This window comes from Macrotis lagotis, chromosome 1 (genome assembly GCF_037893015.1).
Source record: "Macrotis lagotis isolate mMagLag1 chromosome 1, bilby.v1.9.chrom.fasta, whole genome shotgun sequence".
Classification (NCBI taxonomy): domain Eukaryota; kingdom Metazoa; phylum Chordata; class Mammalia; order Peramelemorphia; family Peramelidae; genus Macrotis; species Macrotis lagotis.
In genome coordinates this window covers 160443987-160469060 of record NC_133658.1, presented here as the reverse complement: position 1 = coordinate 160469060, position 25074 = coordinate 160443987, and the positions used below count along the sequence as shown (strand labels likewise).

Below are 25074 nucleotides of genomic sequence, written 5' to 3'. Positions count from 1 at the left end.
AAAACGGTTATATGCTTGAGAATCTTTTATACTAATTATTTTTTAAAACTTTCATGAAACAACTATGTAGACTGGAATATTTGAAAGGTATACCTGTGAGACTAATCATTTCTATTCCATTGCTTTTCCCCCTCCTTGCCTCTACCCTTTATCTCAGGGTTTAGAAAACTGAAATATTAGAATGATACAAGTCAGGGTCTTCCTATCCTCTCTGCAATCTTTCCTTCCACTCTAAACCCACAAGCTTTTTAATCAGAAGCATCTAACTCACCTTCACAGCTTTTTCCATCCTCAAGAGTCCTATAGCCACTTGGGCAAGAGCAGCGAAAAGATCCAGGGGTATTAATGCAGTTGTGCATGCAGAGCTGGTTGGCCCCCTCCAGCTTATAAACCTCACACTCGTTCACATCTGTGGAGAAAAAATTATCCCCCAGCCCCCACAATCCATATCCATGAGTCTGTGACAATACAAGTTGTAATGGCCTGGGCTACTTGTTGGTCACCATACAACTATTGCTATTTCTGCCTGGTATAAAAGCCTTTAACCTGGGGGTTGTGAACTTGTTTTTTTTATTTTGAAAACTATAACTCAATATAATTGATTTTTTCAAATTCTATGCATTTTATTTTGTGCATTTAAAAAAATGTTATTCTAAGAAAGAATCTCCAGTCTTTCCCAGATTACTAAAGGGACCATGACATAAAATCAATAAAGAAAACTTGACCTTCAAATGCCCTTGAATGCTGATATTAAATCCTCAGGGAAAGCCCACTCTGGGTTGTAGGGACCCTTGAAGCATAGGAATACTTCATTGGAGGCTGAACTAACTTTTCACAAGGAGATGTTAAGAGATTCCAGTGATGTTTTTTCTCAGAAGTTCAAGGGACAGTAGATATATAAGGTTGTAGGGTAAAGAGAACAAGAAGGGAAGGAGACAGTGGGATTGGAGAAGTGCACAATTCTTTCCACTTCTCTATTGGGAAGTAGAGCTGATTCAGTACCCTCTCAGGTAGGCTGGTGTTGACAGGCAGTGAAAGTACATGCATTTCTCAGCCTGCCTGCCACTGTCTGGGTGTGTCCCTGTTTCATAACTTGCAAGTCTGGAAGTCTCAGAGGGCATATTATCTTTATCTAACACAATCTAGTCTGTAGCAAATGAAGGTGATGGGAATAAAGGACTTTGGGATGCTTTACTGTTTCCATTAAAAGACTTATGCAATTCCTACCATCAGCTATATTTCAACGGTTGTAAAATGAGTGGTTTTAAGGTCTTAAATCCAGGCAAAATCTCAAATTAGCAACCTTTTCCCCATTTAGAACAAGTCCCTTGGTCCTGCAGAATGTACCAGAAAGGGAGATCATGGGGTACACAAGAAGGCAGTGAATGGAACACAATATCAAAGAATAGCAATGGGATCCTCCTGCTACCACTGTCCACATCAAGGGAGACAGGAACTACATCACACACAGAAAGTGTAATGGATATTCCATTATTTTAATCAAAGCACAGTGTGTGAATAATTCAGTCTCTCTAAATTTAAACTCTCAAAGTTGGTGTTGACTAGAGAAAATAACTGTGGAGATGATGGTCAGAATAGTGGTGTTCTAAACAATAATAATGAAAAGAGGGCTAGGAGTGTGGGAGGGGAAAGGGGAGATAATGAGCTGTTTTAGACATGTTGATTTTGAGATGTCTGTAGGAGGTATAGTTCAAAATGTGCAAAAGGAGGCAATTGCTAATGCTTCATTAAGACAATATCACAAAAATGATTGTTTGAGATACAAAGATAACATCAGAATTTATTTAACTGATCTATTTCCCCTTCTGTCCAAGTTACTTCCTAGAAGGATCATGGGAAAGTGTGTGTTCTTTCTTTTTAAATTTTTTTTTAAAAATTCTATCTAAGGCAAATGGGGTTAAGTAACTTGCCCAAGGTCACACAGCTAGGTAATCATTAATTATCTGAGGTCAGATTTGAACTCAGGTACTCCTGATCCAGGGCCATTGTGCTATCCACTGTGTCACCTAGTTGCCCCGTGGTGTGGTCTTTCAATTCACTAAGACCAGGGCCTTAATAGAATAAAGAACACCTAGAGACTTGAGCTCAGCCTTCTAATCTTGACCCTAAAGGGTGCCCTGATAACTTACCCTGACATATGCTGTTATCTGCTGTGCCTTTCATGTGGAAACCCGCCTCACAGCTACAATGTTGAGTCCTATCCACCTTGGCACAACGTGGCTTTCGACTAAAGGCAGGGTCATTGGTCACACTCCATTCAGGTGCCACTGAAGAGAAAAAAATAATTTTAAATTACTATTGGGTCTATAGACAAGTATTCTATTTTTATCTATCTATTATAGAGAGATATCTGTCTTTTTATCTATCTATCTATCTATCTATCCATCTATCTATCTATCTATCCTACACATCTATCTTCCATCTCTCTATCTCCCATTTTATCTATCTATATATAGCAATATCTATCTATCTTTTTGCCTGTCTAGCTATCTATCTAGCCATCCATCTATCTGTCCATATCTCTTTTTCTCTCTCTCTTCTGTCTAACAATCTATCTATCATCAGGGAGAGTGTAGCTAAATATAACTAAGGAGTTGAGTCTGGGAGTCAGCTGGGACATGTACTGAAAGGATGTATGCCACAGGGCAGAGTCAATAACTTGAGCTTAGGAAAGACCTAGATTTGAATCTTGCCTCTGACACTAATTTGTGACCATAGTTGTCACTTAACCTCTCTGAGACTCAGTTTTCTCATCTGTAAGATAGAAATAATAATATCCATCATATCAGTCAATAGGGCTAGTGTGAGGATAATGTAAATAATGTGTGTGAAGCATTTTGCAAATCTAAAACTGTTATATAATTGCCAATTGCTGCTATCATTATCATTGTTGCTGATGTTACCTCCTCATTCTGTTTATGTAGGATGACAGGGACTACTGTTTTTAATATTGTTCTCATCTTTGTTTACAGGATTTAGAGAAAATTGAACAAGTTATTATTCTGCTTTTTTATGTTTAATATTTTATGGTCAGGTAGATAAAATGACTACTTTTGCAACTGAATAAAGATATTGGAATGTAAGCTCCCTATAAGTTCATTAAAAGCATATTCTGATATGGGTATTTTGTCTTATAGATGATATGTGTATAAGGTTTTTATTCATTCTATTAAGTCACTATATTTTTACATTTCAGAGTTGGAAAGTATGAATACTTATTATAGTGACAAGTAGCTAAAATAATTTTAAATTTTTATAGATTAATGTTATAACCAGATGATCATGGGCAACAATTTTGTCTCTGATAATTGTTTAGTTCCAGTACCATCTATTTATTGAATTCTTAGGAATATTTTGAGAACTCGATTTGTAAAACAGGGATTTGTTGTCAATTTTTGATGAATGGTGAACTTATCATGTAAAATTCTAATGTAAAGTATCTAGAGGTGCTAAGTTTTTATAACTTACAGTGATATGGTGCATAGTTTCTAACAATTCCTTGCATATTCTGTATCAACCAATAAGTCCAGACTCTTTGAGAATAACTCTTTATATACTGTCTCATGGGAATGACCTGACCCTAAATCACTATCTTAAACTTCTCCATGTTTGTAAACAAATCTACTTCATTTTGCCATTTCTTTGATGTCTGTAGGTTGAGTTTATGGGCATTTAATCCATGAAGGGTGTTTGATTTCACTCTTGGATCTTAACTGTTGTTGTTATCTCATCTTTTTCAAGGAAGTTCGGATAAAAATGGTCTTTGGACAAATCATTATCATTCTACTTGCTAGTGGTAACTAGAAGGATCATGGGAAAGTGTCTGTTGACTATTATATGATGAATAAAATAATTGTTTTTTTATAATTGAATAAAAGCATAAGTTGTAAGTTTATTTTTGTAAGCTCACTGAAAGCACCCTAGGGACATTTCTAATAGAAGATAGGATAATGGGAACTATATTATTTTATTATTATTTCTTTCTTTTCATATTTTAATAGAATTCAGATAAAGATAGTCCTGGAACAAGTCATTATCCAGCTATTATTATTCTATATTTAATGGTCCAAGGACTATTGCAAAGTAGATAACTATTTTTGTGATTGAATAAGAAGAGGTATTAAGATGCCAACTTTTTTTTTAGAGGAGAGAACAAACTTACTAAATGTGAGGTACATACTAAGGCTTTTATAAATATTATTCCATTTGATCCTCACAATAAAATGTGATTGCTACGTTATCCTCATTTTAAAGTTGAGGAAATAGGCAGAGAAAACTTACCTAGGTCCACTTAGCTTGGAGGTATGCTAGGCCGATCTTGAACTCAGGGCTTCCTGACACCAGGCTTAGCACTGACCTCAGGCCATCCTCTGAGTCACCTATCTGTCTATAGGCTTACTGAAATGATCTTCAGGACAATACCATTAGCAGATAGAGCAACAAGGATGACATATATAGATAGATAGATAGATAGATAGATAGATAGATAGATAGATAGATATAGATATATACGATATATAGATATGTCTCTCTCTCTCTCTCTCTATATATATATATATATATATATATATATATATATGCTGTCTCTATATTTTGAAAGTTTTTTATTGCGTGCAACTTGGGCATTATGAGTTTTTAGTATGTTGCCATCTTATTAAATTTTCTTCAGCCTTTATGGATCAATGTTATATCTGAGCAATTATAGGGAATAGTTCATAGTGTAATAATAAGCCAGCTTTAGGGAGGTTTAGTGGTTGAGTCCCAGTATACTTTGAGGTCTGTTTTTGTAGTTTGGGAATTTGTTATCTATTAGTTCATAAAAGACAGTGTCTTTCTGAAGTATAATTATAGGCACAGATCAAGTATTATTAGCTATATGGTAGGCACTGAATATTTATAATCTGCAGTGATGGTTTCTATCATCATCACAATCTGCCTTTATTACTAATTCTGGGTCCCTAAAAACTTTTTCCATGGTTTCTAGGATGATAAGTTGGTCCTGAATTGCCATCATAATATATCCATCTATTTCCATAAAAAAATCCACATGACCTAGCCACTTATTGGATACTTATCAGCATATTAACACTAAGTTTGTGTAGTTGTCACACACAGTGGCATTTTTTTATTCCATTTTGGATCTTAGTAGTTTTATAGTCTCCTTCCAGAGATAGTCCCCTTTCAATAACACTCAACTAATGCAATGTTTTGTACCTCTAAGAATATCTATTAATCTTCCTTTTCTGTGGCAAGGATGCATTAAAAATATTTTATAGCTACCTCAAAATGTTAGATTTCATGCTTTATTAATTATTCAAATGATTATTTATTCTTCCCATTTTTACCTTCTAATAGAAACAGAAATGTGACTTTGGTTACTGAACGAAAGAAAGGCTAAAGTGTCATTTCACAGAGGATTGACTTCTGGGAAACATAGAAGGAAATCACCAGGAGGTACGGTAGAATTCCATGACTGAAGCATGGGAAAGAGTATATTGGCAAATCAATGGTTTGGAACACTAGGACTTTTGCCTTCTCTTCCAATTTATTGCTCATTTTATTCACTCACAAAACTGTTACCTACCTGTCTGAGCCTGGTGCTGACAGTTGTTTCCAGTCCATCCTTGTGCACAAGTGCATTTGTATTGGTTGACACCTTCTACACATGTTCCACCATTTTGACAAGGATGGCTAGCACATTCATTGATGTCTAAGAAAAAGAAAATATTTTCAAGTATAAGATCTGGGTTTTGGCCTTGAAAATGACTAGATTAACATAGAACAAGAGTCAGAAATCCCATTACAATTTGGTGCCTGGATCAGTTTTATTTGATACAAAAACTAGCCACTGCTATCACCTACCTTTCCTCAACAATAACATGAACTTCATCAGACTAAGAAACTTAGCATCCAGTCAAGATGCCATGCCTTGCCCTGCTTTCCAGTTAGTGACCAACAAATGGGGCTCAACTTCCACCACCTCATCAGTGAACTGTCTTTTCTCCCTCCCCAACTACTACTTCCAAGATGCAAAGAAAAGGGCCTAGGACTTTGACATTCTTACTTAAAGGTTTGCCATAAAATTTTTTCCAGTTGCCTTCTGAGATAATCCAACCTTAAGCAGTATTATATAGTATCTGGCTAAAAAAGAAATTCAATCAAAGATAGAGTTGTTGGTTGGAAGGAGAAAGTACTGCAGTGAATGCTTAGTAGAATTAACTTCCCTAACCATATAATCCCTGGATTTAACACTAAGTATCAACAGTCATGTAGCCACATCTCAGCGTTAATGTTATAGCATCAAAACTCTTGGTTAAAGGGTAATTGTACATTCTTTCAGTTATTAAGTGCCTCTTGTGAGTGAGGCACTATGTTAAGTGCTGAGAATGCAAGGGGCTCACAGTCTAATGATGGAGAGGCACCCTGAAAACAATTATGTATAAACAAAATATATAAAGCATAAATTGGAGATAATAAAGGAAAGGCTCTAGAATCAATGGAGATTTGCCCAACTTGGCAAATGGTCTGATTCTTTTAGTGCCAATAAAACCCACAATTAGGGATGTGCTGGTAAATGTTTAATAACCAGCTATGGTTGGAAGAAGAATATAAACATGACACACTTTTAATTTTAATCTGTATTATTAACATTTTTGCCATAACCTTATTAAGTCTAGACAGTCAACAAACCAATAAATCAAGCCTGGCTATGCAGCATTTTCCAATTTCTGAGGTATAAATGATTGCACTAAATGTTTAACAATTGGCCCTCCTGAGCCTGTACAAGCTGGTTTCAACACATCTTTGCCAACTCACTTTCCCCAAGACCAAGGCTTCCCCAGGTGCCAAGAGCATGTATCCTGATTCCAATGAACTTTAATTTGGCCCCACTTTCCACAACCACATCCATACATTTGCCAACATATTCACAGATTCACAGACTGCTAAAGTATGTATCAACTTGTTGGTTAGAGAAGCAGGACTTCACACGTTGGAAGATCTATTAACATATCCATTTTGGGTTAGAGTTTGCAATATTGAATCACAGTCCATATTAGACTCTGATAAATCTTCCTAACCTCTTTCTTAAAACTAGGTGATTTCCATCAAGTAGATAGATTGTAAGCTCCATCAGGGCAGGAACTGTTTTTGGTTTGGGGAGTTTAGGGTTTTGGGTGTTTTTTTAGCATTTAGCACAGTTCCTAGAAAGTTGTAGATTCTTAATTTATGCTTGTTAAATTTGTCGAATAAAACTGTACTACATAATGTCAAGAATAATCCTACTCTCAAGGAGGATGTTGCCAAACTGAGGGAACTAAGACAGTGAAGGATCTTGGACATAACAAAGCATAATATACAAAAAACCTGAGTGTTTGGAGTCAGAGGATATGGATTTAAGCCCTAGATCAATTTTTTTTTATTACATGTATAACCACTACTACCTGTATAACCTGGCTCCTTTAACCATTTCTCATATGTCTAGATCTCATGGGATCACAGATTTAGACCTAAAGGGAACTTTGAAGTTAAGCTTCTTCATTTTGCAGACGGGACAGTTATTTATTCTTACTGGTCTTCAATTTCCCATGAAATCAAGCCAGATGAGGAATGGTTAAAGGAACTGGGAGAGTGGGGTGAGGTATTTAACCTGGAGAAGGGAATAATTGATGGAGGAAAGGGATCTTAAATGTATCTTTCTTTGAAGGATTATCAGGTAAAAAGAAAAATTTTTTGGTCCCAGAGAATAGAACTAGGAGAAATTGACAGAAGTGGTAAAAATAGTCAAATTTAGATTGTAAAGAAAAAATCCTGATTAGAGCTATCCAAAACTTGGATACTTCAGGAGGTAGTGGTTCCCCTCCACCAGATTATTTGTGGAACTTATTTTAGAGGGGATTATTATTAAGGCATGATTTGACCTGGATGGCTTCTGAGGTCCTCTCCTACTCTGGTAATCTGTGATTTCCTTAAACCATAAACTGGTTTAAAAACCTGATGCTCTCATTTTTAGATAGGTAAACTGAGGCCCAGAGAGACTAAGTAGCTTGCCCAAGTTCAAGCCAGGAATCAAACTCAGATACTGTCACTCCAAAGTCAATGTTCTTTTCATAGTATTACCCCCACCTCTAGTTACCAAATCATGCCCCTTCATTCTCCTTTCCTTTTTAAAACCAAAAGACATGAAGCTATAATGTTTAGCAGCACTGAGTACCATGTAATATTCACTAACAAACTGAAAGTTTGTGCTCTCCTAATACACCTGTCTTTTTTCTTAGGTTTTTTTTTGCAAGGCAATGGGGTTAAGTGGCTTGCCCAAGGCCACACAGCTAGGTAATTATTAAGTGTCTGAGGCCAGATTTGAACTCGGGTACTCCTAACTCCAGGGCTGGTGCTCTATCCACTGTGCCACCTAGCTGCCCCCAATACACCTGTCTTAAAAGGATCACAAGGAAGAAATGATTATCTACTGTTAACCAGTAGCTAGAGAGCCTTGATATTTGTCTGGATTCAGTCAATCAGCATTAATTAAGTACCTATTATATATGAGTTCTGTGCTAAACACTAGAAATTCAGACAGAGGCAATAATACAGGCTCTGATCTTAAGGATCTCACAGCAATGGGAGGGCAACATGAAAATAACTGTTTATGAACAAAATATATTAAAAAGTTGGAGATGATAGAGGAAGAGCATTGGTATCAAGGGAAAATTTTATAAAGGTTTCATATAGAAAGATTGGGAAAAGTCTAAAAGAGTGAATTAAGCTTCATTTAAATTTTGAAGAAAATTTTATCAATATTTTTAAAAATGAAAGGAAAAATACCAAAACTTGTTTTTAGCTCTGATACCCATCTTTTTGGAAAGAATGCTTTCAACTTCCTACTAACCTAAGCCCTAGTTTAATTTATTCACCATGCTTTATGTTACCAAATCACCATCTCTAAGGAATGTCAATGAAGACAGTCAGCAAATACCACTGAGTTAGGAATTTCTCTGTTCTTATCCATAAATTTCCCAACAGCATAGCCTAAATACTGGTTGCCTGCTAGACCATGAAGCTATTGACAGAAATTCAAAGGATATTAACCCCAACATCCTTCAATTTGACCCCCAATAGAGATTCAGCTCTTTTGTCTTTTTCTTGCTTCAGCTAAAGTGGAAGCAGTGAGCCATGACTGCATCTGAAGAAGGGCTGAGTGTTAGATGATTGTCATCTTCTTATTGGAATGCAAGGTTCAGTACCTGCACAGGTATTTATAGGGAAAGAATATAACATTTTCCTATCTGGAATTGGTTGCCAAGAATTTTCATTTCACGAAAGACATCATCACAAATATCCCCTCTACTCTTTATCTCAGGAAGAAGTCAGGGAGAATTTCATGGTCCACTGACCTCAGTTCTTAAGTCCATCTTAGCTTCTGGCTTTTATGGTAAATGTAATATGATCCTTTTGTGTTTCTTATCTTTCCCCCTCCCCACTCCCCACTCCCCTCCAGCAGCCCTGGGAAGTCCCAGATCTCTGCAGTCTAGCTAAGCATGTCATTAGCATGTCAGACAAGACAAGACTGTGGAATGTGTTGAAATGCTAAGCAATTTCAGAGATCCCAAGTAACTATTTATCCTCTGGATGGATGGATGAATGTTAGCAGTATAGACATTTGACATGTTACTAAGTCCTAAGTCTAGTAGGTTGGGGGGCAATGCAGCAGGTGGTCCAGTAGCATAGTTGACTTTATTGAATTGACATTTATTGCATCTTTTGCATTCCATTGGCCAGGTTCTCCAAAGATGGGTTGCCCTGGGTTTTCTAAGGCAATGCCCATGGAATTCAAGTTCTGACAGGTCTTACATAGCTGAAAGGGCCTCAAATACAGACTGGAAAACAGACTGTGTCTTCTGTCAGAAGACTAGTTTGGAAAGACTTGGCATCAGGAGACTAGCCATCAAATCATGATTTTTTTCTTTTTCTTTTTTTCTTAGAGGAAAGCACAGAAATTCGGGATTAAACTATGTATAAAGTTATAGAGGGATGAAATCTCCAGCTATAGAGGGAGTACCCACATAGGTGAAATCACAGATCCTTGAAATATTGAAGGAGACATAGTGATGTTTCACTGCTGCTTTTGTTTTTAATAATTCTCATATTTTAAGCAGTTTCCTCTCTGCTTCCTCCCTCCTTCCTCCATTTCCTGTTAGAACATAACTCTTTTCATATTGCCTTCCTTGTGAGACTGTGGGTTTCTTGAAAGCAAGGACCATATTGTAGTGTTTTTGTCTTTTCTTTGCATTTTCAGTTTTTTTTATACAAAGTCTGGTACATACTAGGTACTTAAACACATTGCTACTCCAGTGACTGAAAGAGCATCAATCAAAGGGGTTGGGGATGCTTTAGAAAATTTTCTTAAAATTTTTACGTTGACTTACATGAACATGATGCAAAGTAAAGTGAGCAGAACCAGGAGAACTTTGTATACAGTATAAGCAACACTATGTGATCTTCCATTATAAATGCCTTAGTTCTTCTCAGTAATACAATTTTCCAAGATAAGTATAAAGAACTCATGATGGAAAGCACTACCACATACAAAGAAAAAACTGATGGAGTATGAATACAAATTGAAGCACACTACTCTCACTTTAATTTTTTCATGTTTTATTCTTTTAATTTGTTTCTTCTTTCATAATAGGACTAATATGGGAATCTGTTTTATATAATTGTACATATAAAACCTATATCAAATTACTGCTGTCTTAGGGAGGAGGAAGTGAGGGACCAAGAGAGGAAATCTGGAATTTAATTTTAAAAAATGAATATTAAACATTTTCAATACATGTAACTAGAAAATACCATTTTAAAAAATTCTCACTTTGGAAGAGAATAGCAGTTCTGGACCACTGATTTTTATCAGAGAAAGGAATTTTAAGTGTGGAAAACTCCATTAACCAAGGCAGATCAGCAACCCTTCTTTAAAATAGTCATTATATAATATAGAGGATTGAAGCCCAAATTTTTCCATCTTTCTTCTACTCTTTGCTCCCTATAAAATTTTTAAAAAGTAATATTGAGGGGCAGCTAGGTGGCATAGTGGATAAAGCACTGGCCTTGGAGTCAGGAATACCTGGGTTCATATCCGGTCTCAGACACTTAATAATTACCTAGCTGTGTGGCCTTGGGCAAGCCACTTAACCCCATTTGCCTTGCAAAAAAAAACCTAAAAAAAAGAAAAAGGAAAAGGAAAAAAGTAACATTGAAGTGCTGGATTTAGAACCATAGGACTTGAGTTCAAATCTTGACTACCAAGTACCTCTTGTGTGACCTTGAGGCCCTTCTTGGGCCTCAGTTTTCTGATTTATAAAATGAAAAATCTGGATTTTTTGGCATCTTAGAATCATTTAGTTCTAAATATATGATTCTCTTATCCTTTCAACATTATTCTAAAAGAATTTAAATGGTTGACTTAGCCAAGAAAGTTTATAGTTTTACTAGCATTGTTTCATTCATTTGTTCAAACCGCTGTTTATTGTGCTAATAATATAGCAAATGTAGCCCCAGAGCTCCTCATCTTCTCTATCCAAGTCTGACTCTTTGTCAGTAATTATTGTCTCCTAGTAATGACCTATCATGCTCTTGTCCAATAATAACTATTCCAACTCAGAGAGGAGCCAGGAAAAGAGGAGAGATGAAGAGAAAGGATGAGCAAAGACCACAAGTCAACAAGACTTATTAAGCCCCTACTATCTTAGGCCCTGTTTAAGTGCTGGGGATAGAAGGGTAAAAAAATAAAGTCCCTGCTCTCAAGAAACAGGAGGATAATGGGGAGACAAGATGCAAATAATTATATACAAATAAGATAGATACAGGGTAAATGGAGAATGATTTCAAAGGGGAGAAACTAAAGTTAAGGAGGATCAGAAAAAATAGGCAAGATAAAAGGAAAGAATAAGCATTTATTAAGTGCCTAGGCTTTCCAGACACTATACTAAAAAATAAATTTTACAAATATTATCTCATGTGATTCTCACAACAAGACTGTGAGTTAGGTGCCATTATTATGGCATATGATTTTACAGTTGAGGAAACTGAGGTAGACCTCAGTTAAATGGCTTGCCCAAAGTCACAGTTAGTATCTGAGATTGGATTTCAACTCAAGTCTTCCTAATTCTAGGCTCAGGGTTCTAAGCACTATGGCACCTGGTGGCTTATACAAGAACAAAATTAATGCTGGGTATGAGACATCATTTAATAATACAACTGATTCTCAACATTAACATGTTTAATTTTCATGACTTCAAGCATGCATATGATTTTATTAGTAATATCATTTTTGTGTTGGCAACTGTACACATTCACAGCTATGCCCAACAGAGAAAAAAATTGAAAAAGCAAGATGGGAGCAAGTCTGTGGAGCAGCTAGTACCCTATATGGGTTTCAGGCATCTTGTTTACCTCCCATGCATATGGTTCATTGTTTGCCTTTAAAATTCAAATTTTGTGATGCAATTAGAGTATAGCTCTCAGCTCTCAGCTCTAAGCCCAATTGTACAAAGTTCATGTTGTGACTTAATGAGAAAATAAAGTCATTAGATAAATTTCATACAGAAATGTCTGTAGCCAGGAGACCCTTAAGGATCTCAAATGGGGCACAAAAATAACAATTCTAACCCTATATTCACTGATGGACTTTTTCAAGCTGATGAGTCCTTCACAGTCTCCAATGTCATCCACCAGACTAGAAGACTAGAGTGTTAGAGGTGATGTCAAGACATTGCCAGCCTTCCCATCTTCTGAAAGCAGGGACTAAAATTCCAGCAACCTCTCGCTTGGTTTTCAGAACCTGGCCAAGTTAAAGAGGTTTACAGCAGTATAGTAGTTCTGTTTCTATAGATTTCATGGGTTAGAAAAAAATGAATATTGTCTGAAATCAATTGGCCACAAAATTCTAGAGAATTACCAGTGAGAAAAAATGGCTTGTATGTTACTAATTTTATTTTGTGATGTACATTTTATGGGTTATTTCATGGTTATTGTGATAAGAAAATACATATTATTATGTTTTCTTATAAATAATTATATATAGAAAAGTGTATTTTCAGAAATTTCTAGTGAATGATTACAGTTTTTTGTGGTTACAGAACTTTAACCCCCTATTTTCCATAAGTCCAGTACTGTATTTTTACTTTTGTGCCATTTTCTAGGAACATTATTCCTGTGAAAGCTGAGAATTGTCTAACTAACATTTATATAATGCTTTAAGGTATTCAAAGAGTTTTACAAATGTTATATCATTTAATCCTCAGAATAACACCAGGAAGTAGGCATTGTTATTATCCCTATTTTAGAGATGATGAAACTGAGACAGATAGTTTCTCATCTGAAGGGAGGAAATGTACCTCCATTTACATGATGCTGTGAATTTAAGTGAATATGTTTCTCCCTTGAATATTTCTTTTTTAAGCATAGCTGCAAAAAAGCAGAAGTATAGAAAAAAATTCTTGAAATTTCTTGTTGGAGGAATTTCAGACCTCAAGGAGAATATGGAGAAAGCAAGAAGTTTGGGGATGGAGGAGTCTGAGGTCAGATTTGAACTTGAGCCTTCTGGCTCTAGTTCTAGCTTCCTACTGCCTAGAGAAGAACACTGCCCCTGTCCATCACTGGTAATTGGGGGAAGGAGAAAAGGAAATAAGGAGGAAATAATAGAGGGGAGACCTTCCAAGTCAGTGAAAAGTCTAGGAAATCATCTATCAATATCAAAACAAACCTTTTTGCTATTCCTGCTATTTTACTCTACTATCCAGACAAATACTGCTAGTCCAAATTCATGTACCTCTTGGGCTCAGTGGTAATAGGCAATGATTCCCTTCCTGGTGCCAAATGAAAGAACATTCAGCTACTGTTGAAGTTAAATAGGTTTGGATTTGAGGTGGAACCTAACTCTCCTTAGAAGTGGAAATTACTTACCCACACACATTGCTTTCTTCCTATTCCCTGCCTGCAATCTCTCCCTATCCCTTGCGAAGCCAAGAGTTCCAAGTCAGACTTCTGTAAAAAGCTAAGACTCTTTGATTCATTCCTCCCTTTTAATTTTATATGAAGTCAGTGTTTTGCAATGGTGAAAGAGTAGATGCTTAGTAAGTATTTATCAGTTGATTGACTGAAACATCCTCAGCAGACCCATCTTAATTCATAGACAGAGGAGACAAACTTTATACATTGTGATTTCAGGGGTACCAACATGTCCTCACTCCCCTATCCCCCCCAAAACAAAACAAAACAAAAACTCTTGCTTTCTCCAGCTTCCCCTTGAGGTCTGAAATTCCTCTAACAGGAAATTAATTTCAGGACCTGCTTTTCATATTGTTGCTTTTTTGCAGCTATGCTTAAAAAAGAAATATCCAAGGGAGAAACCTATTCACTTAAATTCACACTTACATGTACAAGTGGGTACATTTCCTCTCTCTGGTACCCCTCATACCTCCCTTTTCAGCTCCCTTTTATGTGTTGGTTTTCCTCCATTAGAGTATAAGCTCCCTGAGGAAAGGGACATTTTTCTTTTGCTTGTATACCTATTCCCAGCATTTAGAATAATGTCTGACAATTATGCTTAATAAATATTTTATCTGTCTAGCTAGCTAGCTAGTGATCCCTCTAGCCATCAACCCCAGATGTCCTGCCTCTGTAGGACATGCCTCTGGCTACCCCTTTCCCTGTCCCATTTTCCATCTCTTGTTCTTAGAACAGTTCTCAAACCAATCCTATCTACCATTGCTTCTAGAAAGAGAATGATCATGGATTATGCCATGGCTCCACTTACTGTCCCTGTGATTTCTCAATCAAAAACTGACTTGATTACCACAAAAATTCATATTTATATATCCTCCTCCTCTATCAGAATATACATTCATTGAAATAGATTGTCTTAGTTTTGCTTCTCTAGAACTTAGCAGAGTACTTGCCACATAGTAGATATTTACTACATATGCTTTCTAATAATAATAATAATAAAGTAGATACATCACAAATATTTGGTTGTTAACAAAGGAAAGGTGTCCTTGGAAAGAGAAAACAAAAGAAATTTGGGTTGGACCTGGGACAAGTGTTGAATTTTTAAATGAAATGAAGTGATATTTTGAGATTCAACCTGTATTTATTTTGGCATCTTGGCTTGCCATGTTTTTAGGAGAATAACTACTAGGGATATTATACACCAATCTCAGACAAGTCCTAAATTTTGCAAGCAGAGTTTTCAGAGGAAAAAAGAGGGGAAATCTGTTGGACATTTAAAATGCCAAAAGGCTGCTCTCCCTCATGGAGCCAACCTTTGCCCACTAAATTATTTTTAATAGGGTGTAATTATATGTAATTTTCTTCCCTGCCAAGTTAGATCAGTCATATGCTGTCAGAGAGGCATCTTTCCAAATAGGTATCTGGGGTCAGGGTGAGATGATGGCAGGTTAGTATTAATGTGTCTTAGTTTCTTCAGTGATATTGACCTCACCAGTTATGAAATTAATTCTGATTAATTTTGAAATTAATTGATTCACGATCAGTTTGTTTTCCCTCTGAAGTTCCTGAGTACAGTATTTAGGGTTAAGTTATAGAAAATGAAATGAAGGCAATAGCTACTTCTTGGATTCTACAAAATGTGTGTATGTTTTCACATACAGGAAGCTTAATTAGGGCCCTGCCATTCAGGAAATCTTCTGCTTCCCAAGTTATGGGAAAACCACCCCTTTCTGATCTTGGACATCAATTTGTCTGTTAGATTCTTTAGAAGCTGTCCATTTAGGAAATATCCCAAGCAGTCATGTTCTACCCATTTGTTCCCAGGTGAGAAATAGATCCAGGAAGTCTGTTTTGATCTGTGGATGAGTATTGGTCAGCTTTCTAACTTAGTAATAATTACTGATAACTAAAAGAATTAAGAACTTCTAATGAGTATTGACCTTGGACTAGGAGAATTCAAATCTTATCTACGAGTTTTATTTTGAGACTTCTTGTCTCTGTTCTGAATCACAATCAGGGAAGAAGGCACTACCTTAATATAAACCCTCCTACTAATCCATACCATTCTATTTATTGCAAGTATGTGACACTAATTTTTGTCCTGTACCCCACCTTGGCAGCATATATAATTTTTTTCTTAGGGTTTTTTTTTTGGCAAGGCAATGGGGTTAAGTAGCTTGCCCAAGGCCACACAGCTAGGTAATTATTAAGTGTCTGAGGCTGGATTTGAACTCAGGTACTCCTGACTCCAGGGCCGGTGCTCTAACCACTGTGCAACCTAGCTGCCCCTTGTATAATGTTTTTAAAGAACTTAAAGAAATACTAAATTTATATTAGAAGTTAGAGAAAATAAAGATGTTATTTTTTTCCTATAAGTTTATAAATCCCTTTACAGGGTCTGTAGACCCTAGCTTAAGAAAGTAATCTAGATGCAACAAAAACTAAAGTCTGCTTAAGAAAAATTAGCAAATTCCTAAATTAGAGGCTTCTGTTTATTCCTATATTTAAATATAAATCCTTCATTTTAACCAGATATTTAATTTTGATTATGCACATGAAAATTAATTTTTTTATTTCAACCCAATTGAATTTTTGAAAAGACTGACTCAATATGGAACCTGTACTCAACTGACATATCCTTCTGAAAAGAACAATAGAAATTTAATGCATAAATTTACTCATTGTTATTCCTTATAGTTGATATCAAGTGATTAATTACTATGACTTTAGATGTGCCATGGATATAAGTTTGTAACATTTGAAAGGGAACTTGTTGATTATCTAATTTAATTCTATCTGAAGTTGTTTATACATGTTCTAAGTTGTTTATAATTATTTAATGTAATCAATAGCTATTTGTAACAAATGTGTATCAGTCACTCTCACTTTACTATTTTTTTGTCAGCAACAATATTTTAAATTTGATTTTTAATTTATGGAATAAAACAAATATTTCCATAATACAGAAAAATAAAAAGATGATTGCATATGAAAGTCTAAATCTACTTGTATAACTTGCTAATCCTTTCAAATATACAACAAAATTATCATGTAAATTTCTTTTTTCTTCTTGTTTCCCCTCCCCCATCTTAGAGATGGCTACCATTAGACACAAATTGATAGACAGATATATATATACACACATATATTAAATTTTACACGTATATGTATATGTAAAATTATTCTTTATATTTCTATTTATCAATTCTATCTCTGTTGATATCATATCTAAAAAGTCAAAATTATATAAATATTGTCATATCAAATAATTCCCAAGGAAGAAAATGATACTTGGTGATAATATTGGCAAATCTAATTTCTGGTCCTTTGAAAGCTAAAAAGAAGGTCCATCCAAAATGGACACTCAGAAAAAGCATGTTCTGTCTCTTTTGAGCAAAGGGGAAAGAAAGAAGAAATTTTTCCATGCTTACTTTCAAAATCTTTGCTAGAATCTAGATTTCCCCCCACTCCATCCCAGGGATAACAACTTCAAACAGTTAAACTTTTTTTTTTTTGTGGCATGACCTCCTTTAGAGAAATGACCGTCTAACTTTTCAAATTTATAACTCCAGAACCCAGGACAGTATTTAATAAATGCTTTGTTGTTCATTCATTCTTTCATGAAATGGAAATCACAAGCACATATTAGTGTTATGGAAAATTTCTTTGCTCCTTGAGGGATAAGGGGAGGAGTGGGGAGAAAGAGTGTAAGGAAAGAAAAAAAAAGAGTAAAGAAATATATACCCCTTTCTCATTCTGTCTGCAACCAATATAAAGTGCCACAGTTTTTCAGTGAGAGGACTGAAAATCAAATGAAACATAGGAATTCTATTAGTATCCCAATTACTATCGATTCCTACTTTATAACAGTAAGATAGTTACTAGACAACTTACCTTTTCTAAAGTCATGCATAAACTTGTGAGAAGGAAACTCAGGCTCACACAATCACCCCAACTGTGAGAAGACAGAGAACAATAAATACCTTTGCACTCTGGTTTGTTGCCTGTCCAATTGCCATTGGACTGACAAAGGAGACTACTGGGACCAATCAGATGGAAACCAGGATTACAGGTGAAATGGACTTCATGTTCCACCAAATATTTGCTGCCAAATTTTCTTCCATTGAGTGGAGCTTCCACTGCAGGGCAAGAGACTGCAAAGAGAACAGAGATGAAATTATTTCAGTGATGATCTATTTCCCAAGAGAAGGTAGGATGAAACCAGGTCTGAAATTAGTCCTACAGATTCAAAGGAGAAATAAAAAAGTGGAGTCTTCCCTGCAAATCTGTGGAAATTGATTTCCAAGTTAATCAGGCAAAATGGCCTTTCTAAATTAAGAAGCCCCAGCTAAAAGTCTCACCTTTCCCACCTCTCATTTGAGAAGGAAGGAAGCCAGGTAAATCCATACTCTGAGATGAGGAAGGAGAGGATTCTAAGCATGATAGAAAACCAGTAATTGTCTTATTCTTGGAATAGCAAGAGAAAGACACCATTAGATAACAGAGCACATGGGGGTAGGGAGGGCATAAAGTATAAGAGGACAAGAAATTTTAGACTTTGAACACCAAATAGAGGATTTTATAGTTGATCCTGGAGGTGATAGAGTCATTGGAGTTTATTGAGTAGGAAGGAGGAAGGAAGGTCACAACTGCCCTTGGGAAGTACCCTTAGGAAGGCAAATGGACCATCTAGTCCAACACCCTCAACTGAGGGTCATGGAGGGTAAGGGACTTGTCAAAGATTACCCAGAAACAAGATTAAGTTCAGGTCCTCTGACTTGGGAACCAGGGCTCTTTCAACTGGAGTATGCTATCTCTGCTTCAGCAGATTAGAGTAGAGTTGAACCTGGATGATTGAAATTTCTCTCTGTTTCTACAGTGAATATTATTTTACCTTCTTATTTAATCAGTTCCTCATTGGTGAAGGCAGAATTTGTTTTCTTGAGTGAAGATCTCTAGTTCAGTTTCTCAATTACTAACATGTTGTACATTGGTAAACAGATGTCTCTTAGGAATTATTGGGTGTTCCTGCCTGATGGTCTTCCTATTTTGTTTCCTATCTTCTCTGATATCTTGTATTGTAGATTTATCAGAACAGTTTTCTCCTTTCCCTTCCAATTTTAATTTAAAGCCCTTTGGTTCATAATCATGTCAATGGGGAGATAGATTCTCCCTTACCTTTTCTCTATCCCTAGCCAAACTCTGTCTGAAGTCTCTGGCCCAGGAATCTAAATCCTGTTCTCAAATTCTTAACTATTTTCCTTCCTTTCCCATATGAGACTCCTACAGTTCTTTAAACTCCAGAGAGAACATCACGTATATTCCAAAGATCATTGGATTTTTTCCCAGGACTATATAAATCTCTAGAGATTATATCCAGCTTCCTTCTGCTAGGATCACTTGCTCCAAAAAAATCTGGAAATAATACAGTGGACTCACAGGATCACATATCTAGAAATGGAAGAAACTTCAGAGGCCCCTTGGTCAAATTCCTTTCATTTTAGAAATGAAGAAGCTGAGACCTTTGGCTGCTAAGTGACTTGCCCAATATCAAACACAAGGTTTTGGGAAGGTCTTCATTAAATCATAGAAACAGAACCCAAGAAATGTACCTCCTTCCATTGTTTATATCCTATGACAACATCAACAACCCTTAACAAGTAGTCACCAACCACCATGATTTATCTTTTTCTCTTTGACGGTTAGAAGATACTTTCTCTTCTAGATGAATCTTTGCATAATCCTCATTATCTTGTGGAGTAGGGGAAAACACCTCCTTATTAGAAGATATATCTATCCATCCTCTTTCATAGAACTTCCAGATAATTATATAGTTTCGATGGTTTGGTGGTCTTTTTCTTTTTTTCGGTATTCCATTTTTCTATTTTCTAAGCACCTAAAATAGGTTTAGATTACTCTATGCTCCTTGGATTTTTTAGTCTTTTTGTTTTCCTTTTTCTCTACTGCAAGCCATATATTGCCTTAGTTTGAAAATGTAATATTATCTGCATTTGTATTTTTATATTGTTAAATATTTCCCAATTACATTTTAATCTGGTTCAGACCATACTTGGAAGTTGTGGGTCCCATGTAAGCCTACAGGCTATGTATTTTTTCCAATTACATGCAAAAGTAGTTTTCAATATTCATTCATTTACAAGTTAATGAGTTTCATAATTTTTTACCATGCTCCCTTCTCTTCCTGCTCCCCATGGCAGTGAATAATCTGGTAAAAGTTGTACATATATAATCATGTTCTACATTAGTCATGTTGTGAAAGAGAAATTATAACTAAGGAGAAGAAAACAGTAGTAAAAGAGAAAAAATATAAAAGAAGTTTTAAGAAGTGAACATAATATCCTTTGCTTTTCATTCAGATTCCATAGTTTATTTCTTTGAATGTGGATGGCATTTTCATAATAGACCTCTCAGGATTGCCCTTGATCACTGAATTGCTAAGAGAAACTTCTTCCATCCTGGTTTCTACTCAGTATCTTTTCATAATATAGTTTTTTCTACAAATGAAGTTGTTGGCACTGAAAAAGTACACAAATATAGCATACTCTCTGGTCTTCAATGACACACTCTTTCAAAGCTTCTGTAGTTGCAATGAGGGAGATTTTTAATATACCATATTTTTCTACCTATTACCTAGTTATTTGGCTTCTCAGATGCCTTAATTTGCCAAAGTCATAAGCTATAAGCACCCTTGCTGTTATCTTTGGGAACATCTTCTCAAGAAATCTTGCCTTTATCTATATTTCTGTCAGACTTTATCTCCATTTTACCTGTCAGTTGATCATTATTTTGGAAAAGAGACCCCCCCCCCCCGGAGTATTTTTCCATAAAATTTCATTTCTTTCTTTTTTTTAAGAAAGGGAAGAGACAATCAGGGTTGAGTGATTTGTCCAGGGTCACATAGCTACTAAGGATCTGAATCCAGGTCTTCCTGATTCCAGGTTCAGGGCTCTATCCAGTGTGCCATCTAACTACCCCAATTTCCCTTATTTCTGAAAGATTCTAGGTTCATAAGTGTACAGTTAATGCTCTTGAACTTGATTAAACATGGAGGAGTGAAGGAGTGATCTGAGTAAGGAAACTGAAAAACCACTAGGAAGGTAGAAATTACTTTTCTTTTCCCTAGAGGGAAAATTAGCAAATGAAGTCTTGACACACATTTTAAAAATACATGATCATTTGGAATAGACCCCTCTGGCATGCTCTGGTCTGATATTCAAAAAAAAGCAAATCAGAGGGGTGAACTCTTGCTTATTCTTGGAATCTGCACAGTCCCAGAGATCATCTAGGTATGGGGATATTACTAACCTTTTCAGTAAAGCCCAAGGCAAAGAATTCAGTTAGTCTATCAGTCAGATTCTGTGAGCTTATTTTCCAACTACTTTGTCTATTCCTTATATGGATATCATTTGCATATTGTTTCTCCTATTAAAATGTGAGCCCAGGTACCATGCTTTGGTCTTTCTTGATATTCACTACCTTTTAATACAATATCTGGCGCAATTAATAAATGTCTATTGACTGACTGACTTACTAAGCCCACCCACATGGATGTATTTTTGACCTGGACAAGTCAATTGGCTTATCTGCATAGCTCCATTTCACCAGTTCATCAATCTATCTTGTCATACCTTTTGGTTCTGAGTCTAGTTCCATTTCAGTCATAAAATCTATAACTGGAATGGACAATTAAGACCTGTCATTCTTGAACTGTGCTACATACAAACAGTAAGAACTGCCCCTCCAAAAAAATTCCAAGAGGTTGAACAATGGGAACATTCAGAAGCTATGGCACTTGTATCCATTTGCCATGGCATTCCAACTGGAATCTCTGAAACATGTTTCCATAATGTTTTAGAGATTCCAATGATGGAGTGCCAGAGCAAACAGATACAAGTGCTATAGCTTCTAAAATTCATTCACTCTGGGGGCTTCAGAGTGTTTTTTCATGAACCCCAAAGATAAAGTACTTGCACAGGGTACTTTGCTTTTATTTCCTTATGATTAAGGATATTCTCTAGTTCTACACTCCATTTCTATTTTTGAAAGGAAAAGGTTCAGTCTTGTGAAGCTCTCTAAAGTTCAGATCACTTGCCTCTCTTGGGTCACTATGACATCAGTAAGATAATTTTTTTTGACTCCACAAAAAGTTTGTTCAAAAAATTTGATTTTAAAAACCAGAACATCACAGGATGAGTCAATTCCTTAGGGAGGAAAATACAGCATAACATACCAGCACCTGCTCATAATTGTGCTAAAGGAAAAAGTGTCTCATTGGTCTGTCTATTGTGGGCACAGATTTCATAGTATACCACTGTTCACAAGTAGCCAAGGGAAGGGTGGGAATGGAACTGTGACAATTAAAGCACAATACTGGGGGGGAAGGGGAAGGAACTTGGGAAATGATGCCATCCTCAAATCCAAAGGGCCTTCTCTCCCTAAGATTATTCCCATCCTAGGTCATAGGACTGTTTTCATGACAATAGGTCATTGAGTTCAAAGGAATTATTGAAATGGAAAGTTAGTCCATTAGTTACAGGATTAATGGATCATTAACTAGGAATTAGAACTATAAGAGACTTTCAAAATGCCTCCCATTTTACACATTATCATGATTTTTTAAATACCCATTAAGTCAGGGTCTTTACTAAATTCCCACTCTAAAGCTTCAACATGCTATGGGGACCCTGAGATCCTGTCAGCTATACTATCAACAGAGCACAAGTTCTGTAAGATCCGAATGGACCTTCTGTTAGGAAATTCAGCTTTGGGATCAACTGTATTATCATACAAGTATAACTCCTGTGTTTGAATGCCTATTTCACCAAAGTTATGGATATAATTATTGTTTCTCTAAGAGTGTTGAAGTCATGCTACATTTTAAAATAAAGTTGATTGTATTTATTTCATATCATATTTTATTATATTTATTATGTAGTTTCTTAATCCCTGATCTAGGTAATGTTTCCATTGCTAAGGAGGGAAAATGGGTGTGTTTACTTTCAGGACAAAGTTGCTATTTGAATCTACTGGGAAAAAGACAACAGAGAACTAGTGTGCTAAGATATACTACCTTTCCACAAATTAGACAAGAGGTCATACATTAGAACTCTAAAGAACCTTAGTGACAATTTTACAGATGAGAAAACTTAAGTGAGCAGAGATTAAATGACATGCTGAAAGGAACACAAAAAGTAAAAGAACCAAAATTTAAACCCAGCTCCTTTCTTCATTATACTATTTCTTCTTGAAGGACTGGAAAGTTAAAGAACTATAGAAGTACAATAACAATAATCATCATAACCTATTGGCATAGCAACTTAAGGTTTACAGAGTACTTTTCCTCATAACATTCCTACAAAACAAGCAATATAAATTTTATATTGTGTCTATTTTACAGATAGGGAAACTGAGGCATAAAAAGTTGTGGGGTTTGGGGTTTTTTTTTTTACTTTCAACGAATATCACATAGCTAGGAAAAAAGTAAAGTCAGGATTTGAACCCAGGTCTTCCTATCTAAAGATCCAGTGCTTTTTCTACAACACCAGAGCTATTTGACAACATCTTCAAAACTGGGTAAATGTCATCAGAGACCACATAGGTCACCTTGGGAAGGAAAAACAAATTGAAAGTTATCATAATACTTGGAAAAAGCCACGGATACTTGCATCAAAGCTTTGCAACCATTGGTTGGTGATTTGCCATCTTACCTGGTGGGACATCTGGAAGGGCTTTGTTAACAGAATTCTGAAGCATGGTTAACCGATTCTTCATGTTGCGAATCCCTTCTGTAAATCGGGTCTCTTGGCCTTTTAATAACTGCTGCATTTGACGGATAGCAGATAAAAGCTGCTGTTTACTGAGACAGTTCTACAGAAGGAAAAATAAATACCAATTAACAAAGGAAATTAACCAAGCTAGGTGATTGGGAATCATTTTGGATCAAAAGCATTCAACTTTTTCATATGACAATAATACCACATTCTTTCCTTCATTCTACTCAAATACTCTGAAAACTGGACTTGAGATGATTTTTTTCTTTCTTTCCCTTCTGGACATTTAAAATAATGGATTTTTTCTCAGGTTTACCCTAAAGTGGGAAATAGAGAAAGTGAGGGACTTCTGGTCAACCAAGTCTTTCATGGAGCATTTTGTCATTTTCTTAAATAAATACCGCAAAGCAGTGATGTACCGGCAAATATTTAACAGTGGGCTCTGGGGATGGTTGGGGGTGGTGGCGGAGGGAGTATGCAGGACACATGTCTAACTATTGATTACATTTTCTTTATCACTGTCTTAAGTCTAAACAATTAACAAAACATTAAATCAGGGTCTATTCAAATTCCAAAGTGTAAATTCTCACATTGAAAATTTAACAATTAACTCTAGGAAGCCCAAATGAACTGGCTCCAGGATATTTTTTGTTACAAATGATTTAATTGGTGACTTTCCCAAAGCCAAAGTCCCAGCACCAAGACACATAATTACTAGACTATAAGTTCCACAGACCTGTTCCATATGAAAATTGAATCTCCACACATAGTAGTTGCTTAATTTATGTTTGTTGCATCATATTTACCTTATTTGTTATATTGTATTATAGTGGTAGAATCATTAGTCCATGAGCTTACTTTGATTCTTCACCTTAAAATAGCCTTGATATTGAGCATAATTTCAGAACATTCTCACTCATATTTTACAAATTTGTATATATTTTAAGTGAGCATTTTCCTTGATTGTCATATTTCTCCAATGAGCAAATAGAATAAGTGCTTCCTTACTCAGCACTTAGCACAGTATCCAAACCATAGTAAAAGTTTAATAAATATGTCTTGCCAAAAAATGGTTTCTTACATCTTCCTTATGGTGGTGACTACTTATGTTACTTAATCTGTCAAAAACTATGTTAAAGTAAACATTTTTACATTTATGGATTCTCCCATTATTCAGTATCAATAGCTTCTTTGAAGTGGTCAGATTGAATTTGCTGAATTACTGTTATTTATTATTATTTATAATCTTCATCATTAT

The 25074-nt window shown here is 35.8% G+C and overlaps 1 protein-coding gene across 1 annotated transcript in view; it reads right to left on the bottom strand.

The window, feature by feature from the left end:
• Positions 1-25074, bottom strand: part of FBLN7 (fibulin 7) — a 75337-nt gene that overhangs the window by 9369 nt on the left and 40894 nt on the right. Inside the window, exons 2-6 of the mRNA XM_074209281.1 lie at positions 23754-23913; positions 18009-18179; positions 5606-5731; positions 2151-2288; positions 272-409 (exon numbers count right to left, since the gene is read on the bottom strand). Coding sequence (XP_074065382.1) covers positions 272-409; positions 2151-2288; positions 5606-5731; positions 18009-18179; positions 23754-23913 — 733 coding nt within the window. The remainder of the gene's footprint in view (positions 1-271; positions 410-2150; positions 2289-5605; positions 5732-18008; positions 18180-23753; positions 23914-25074) is intronic.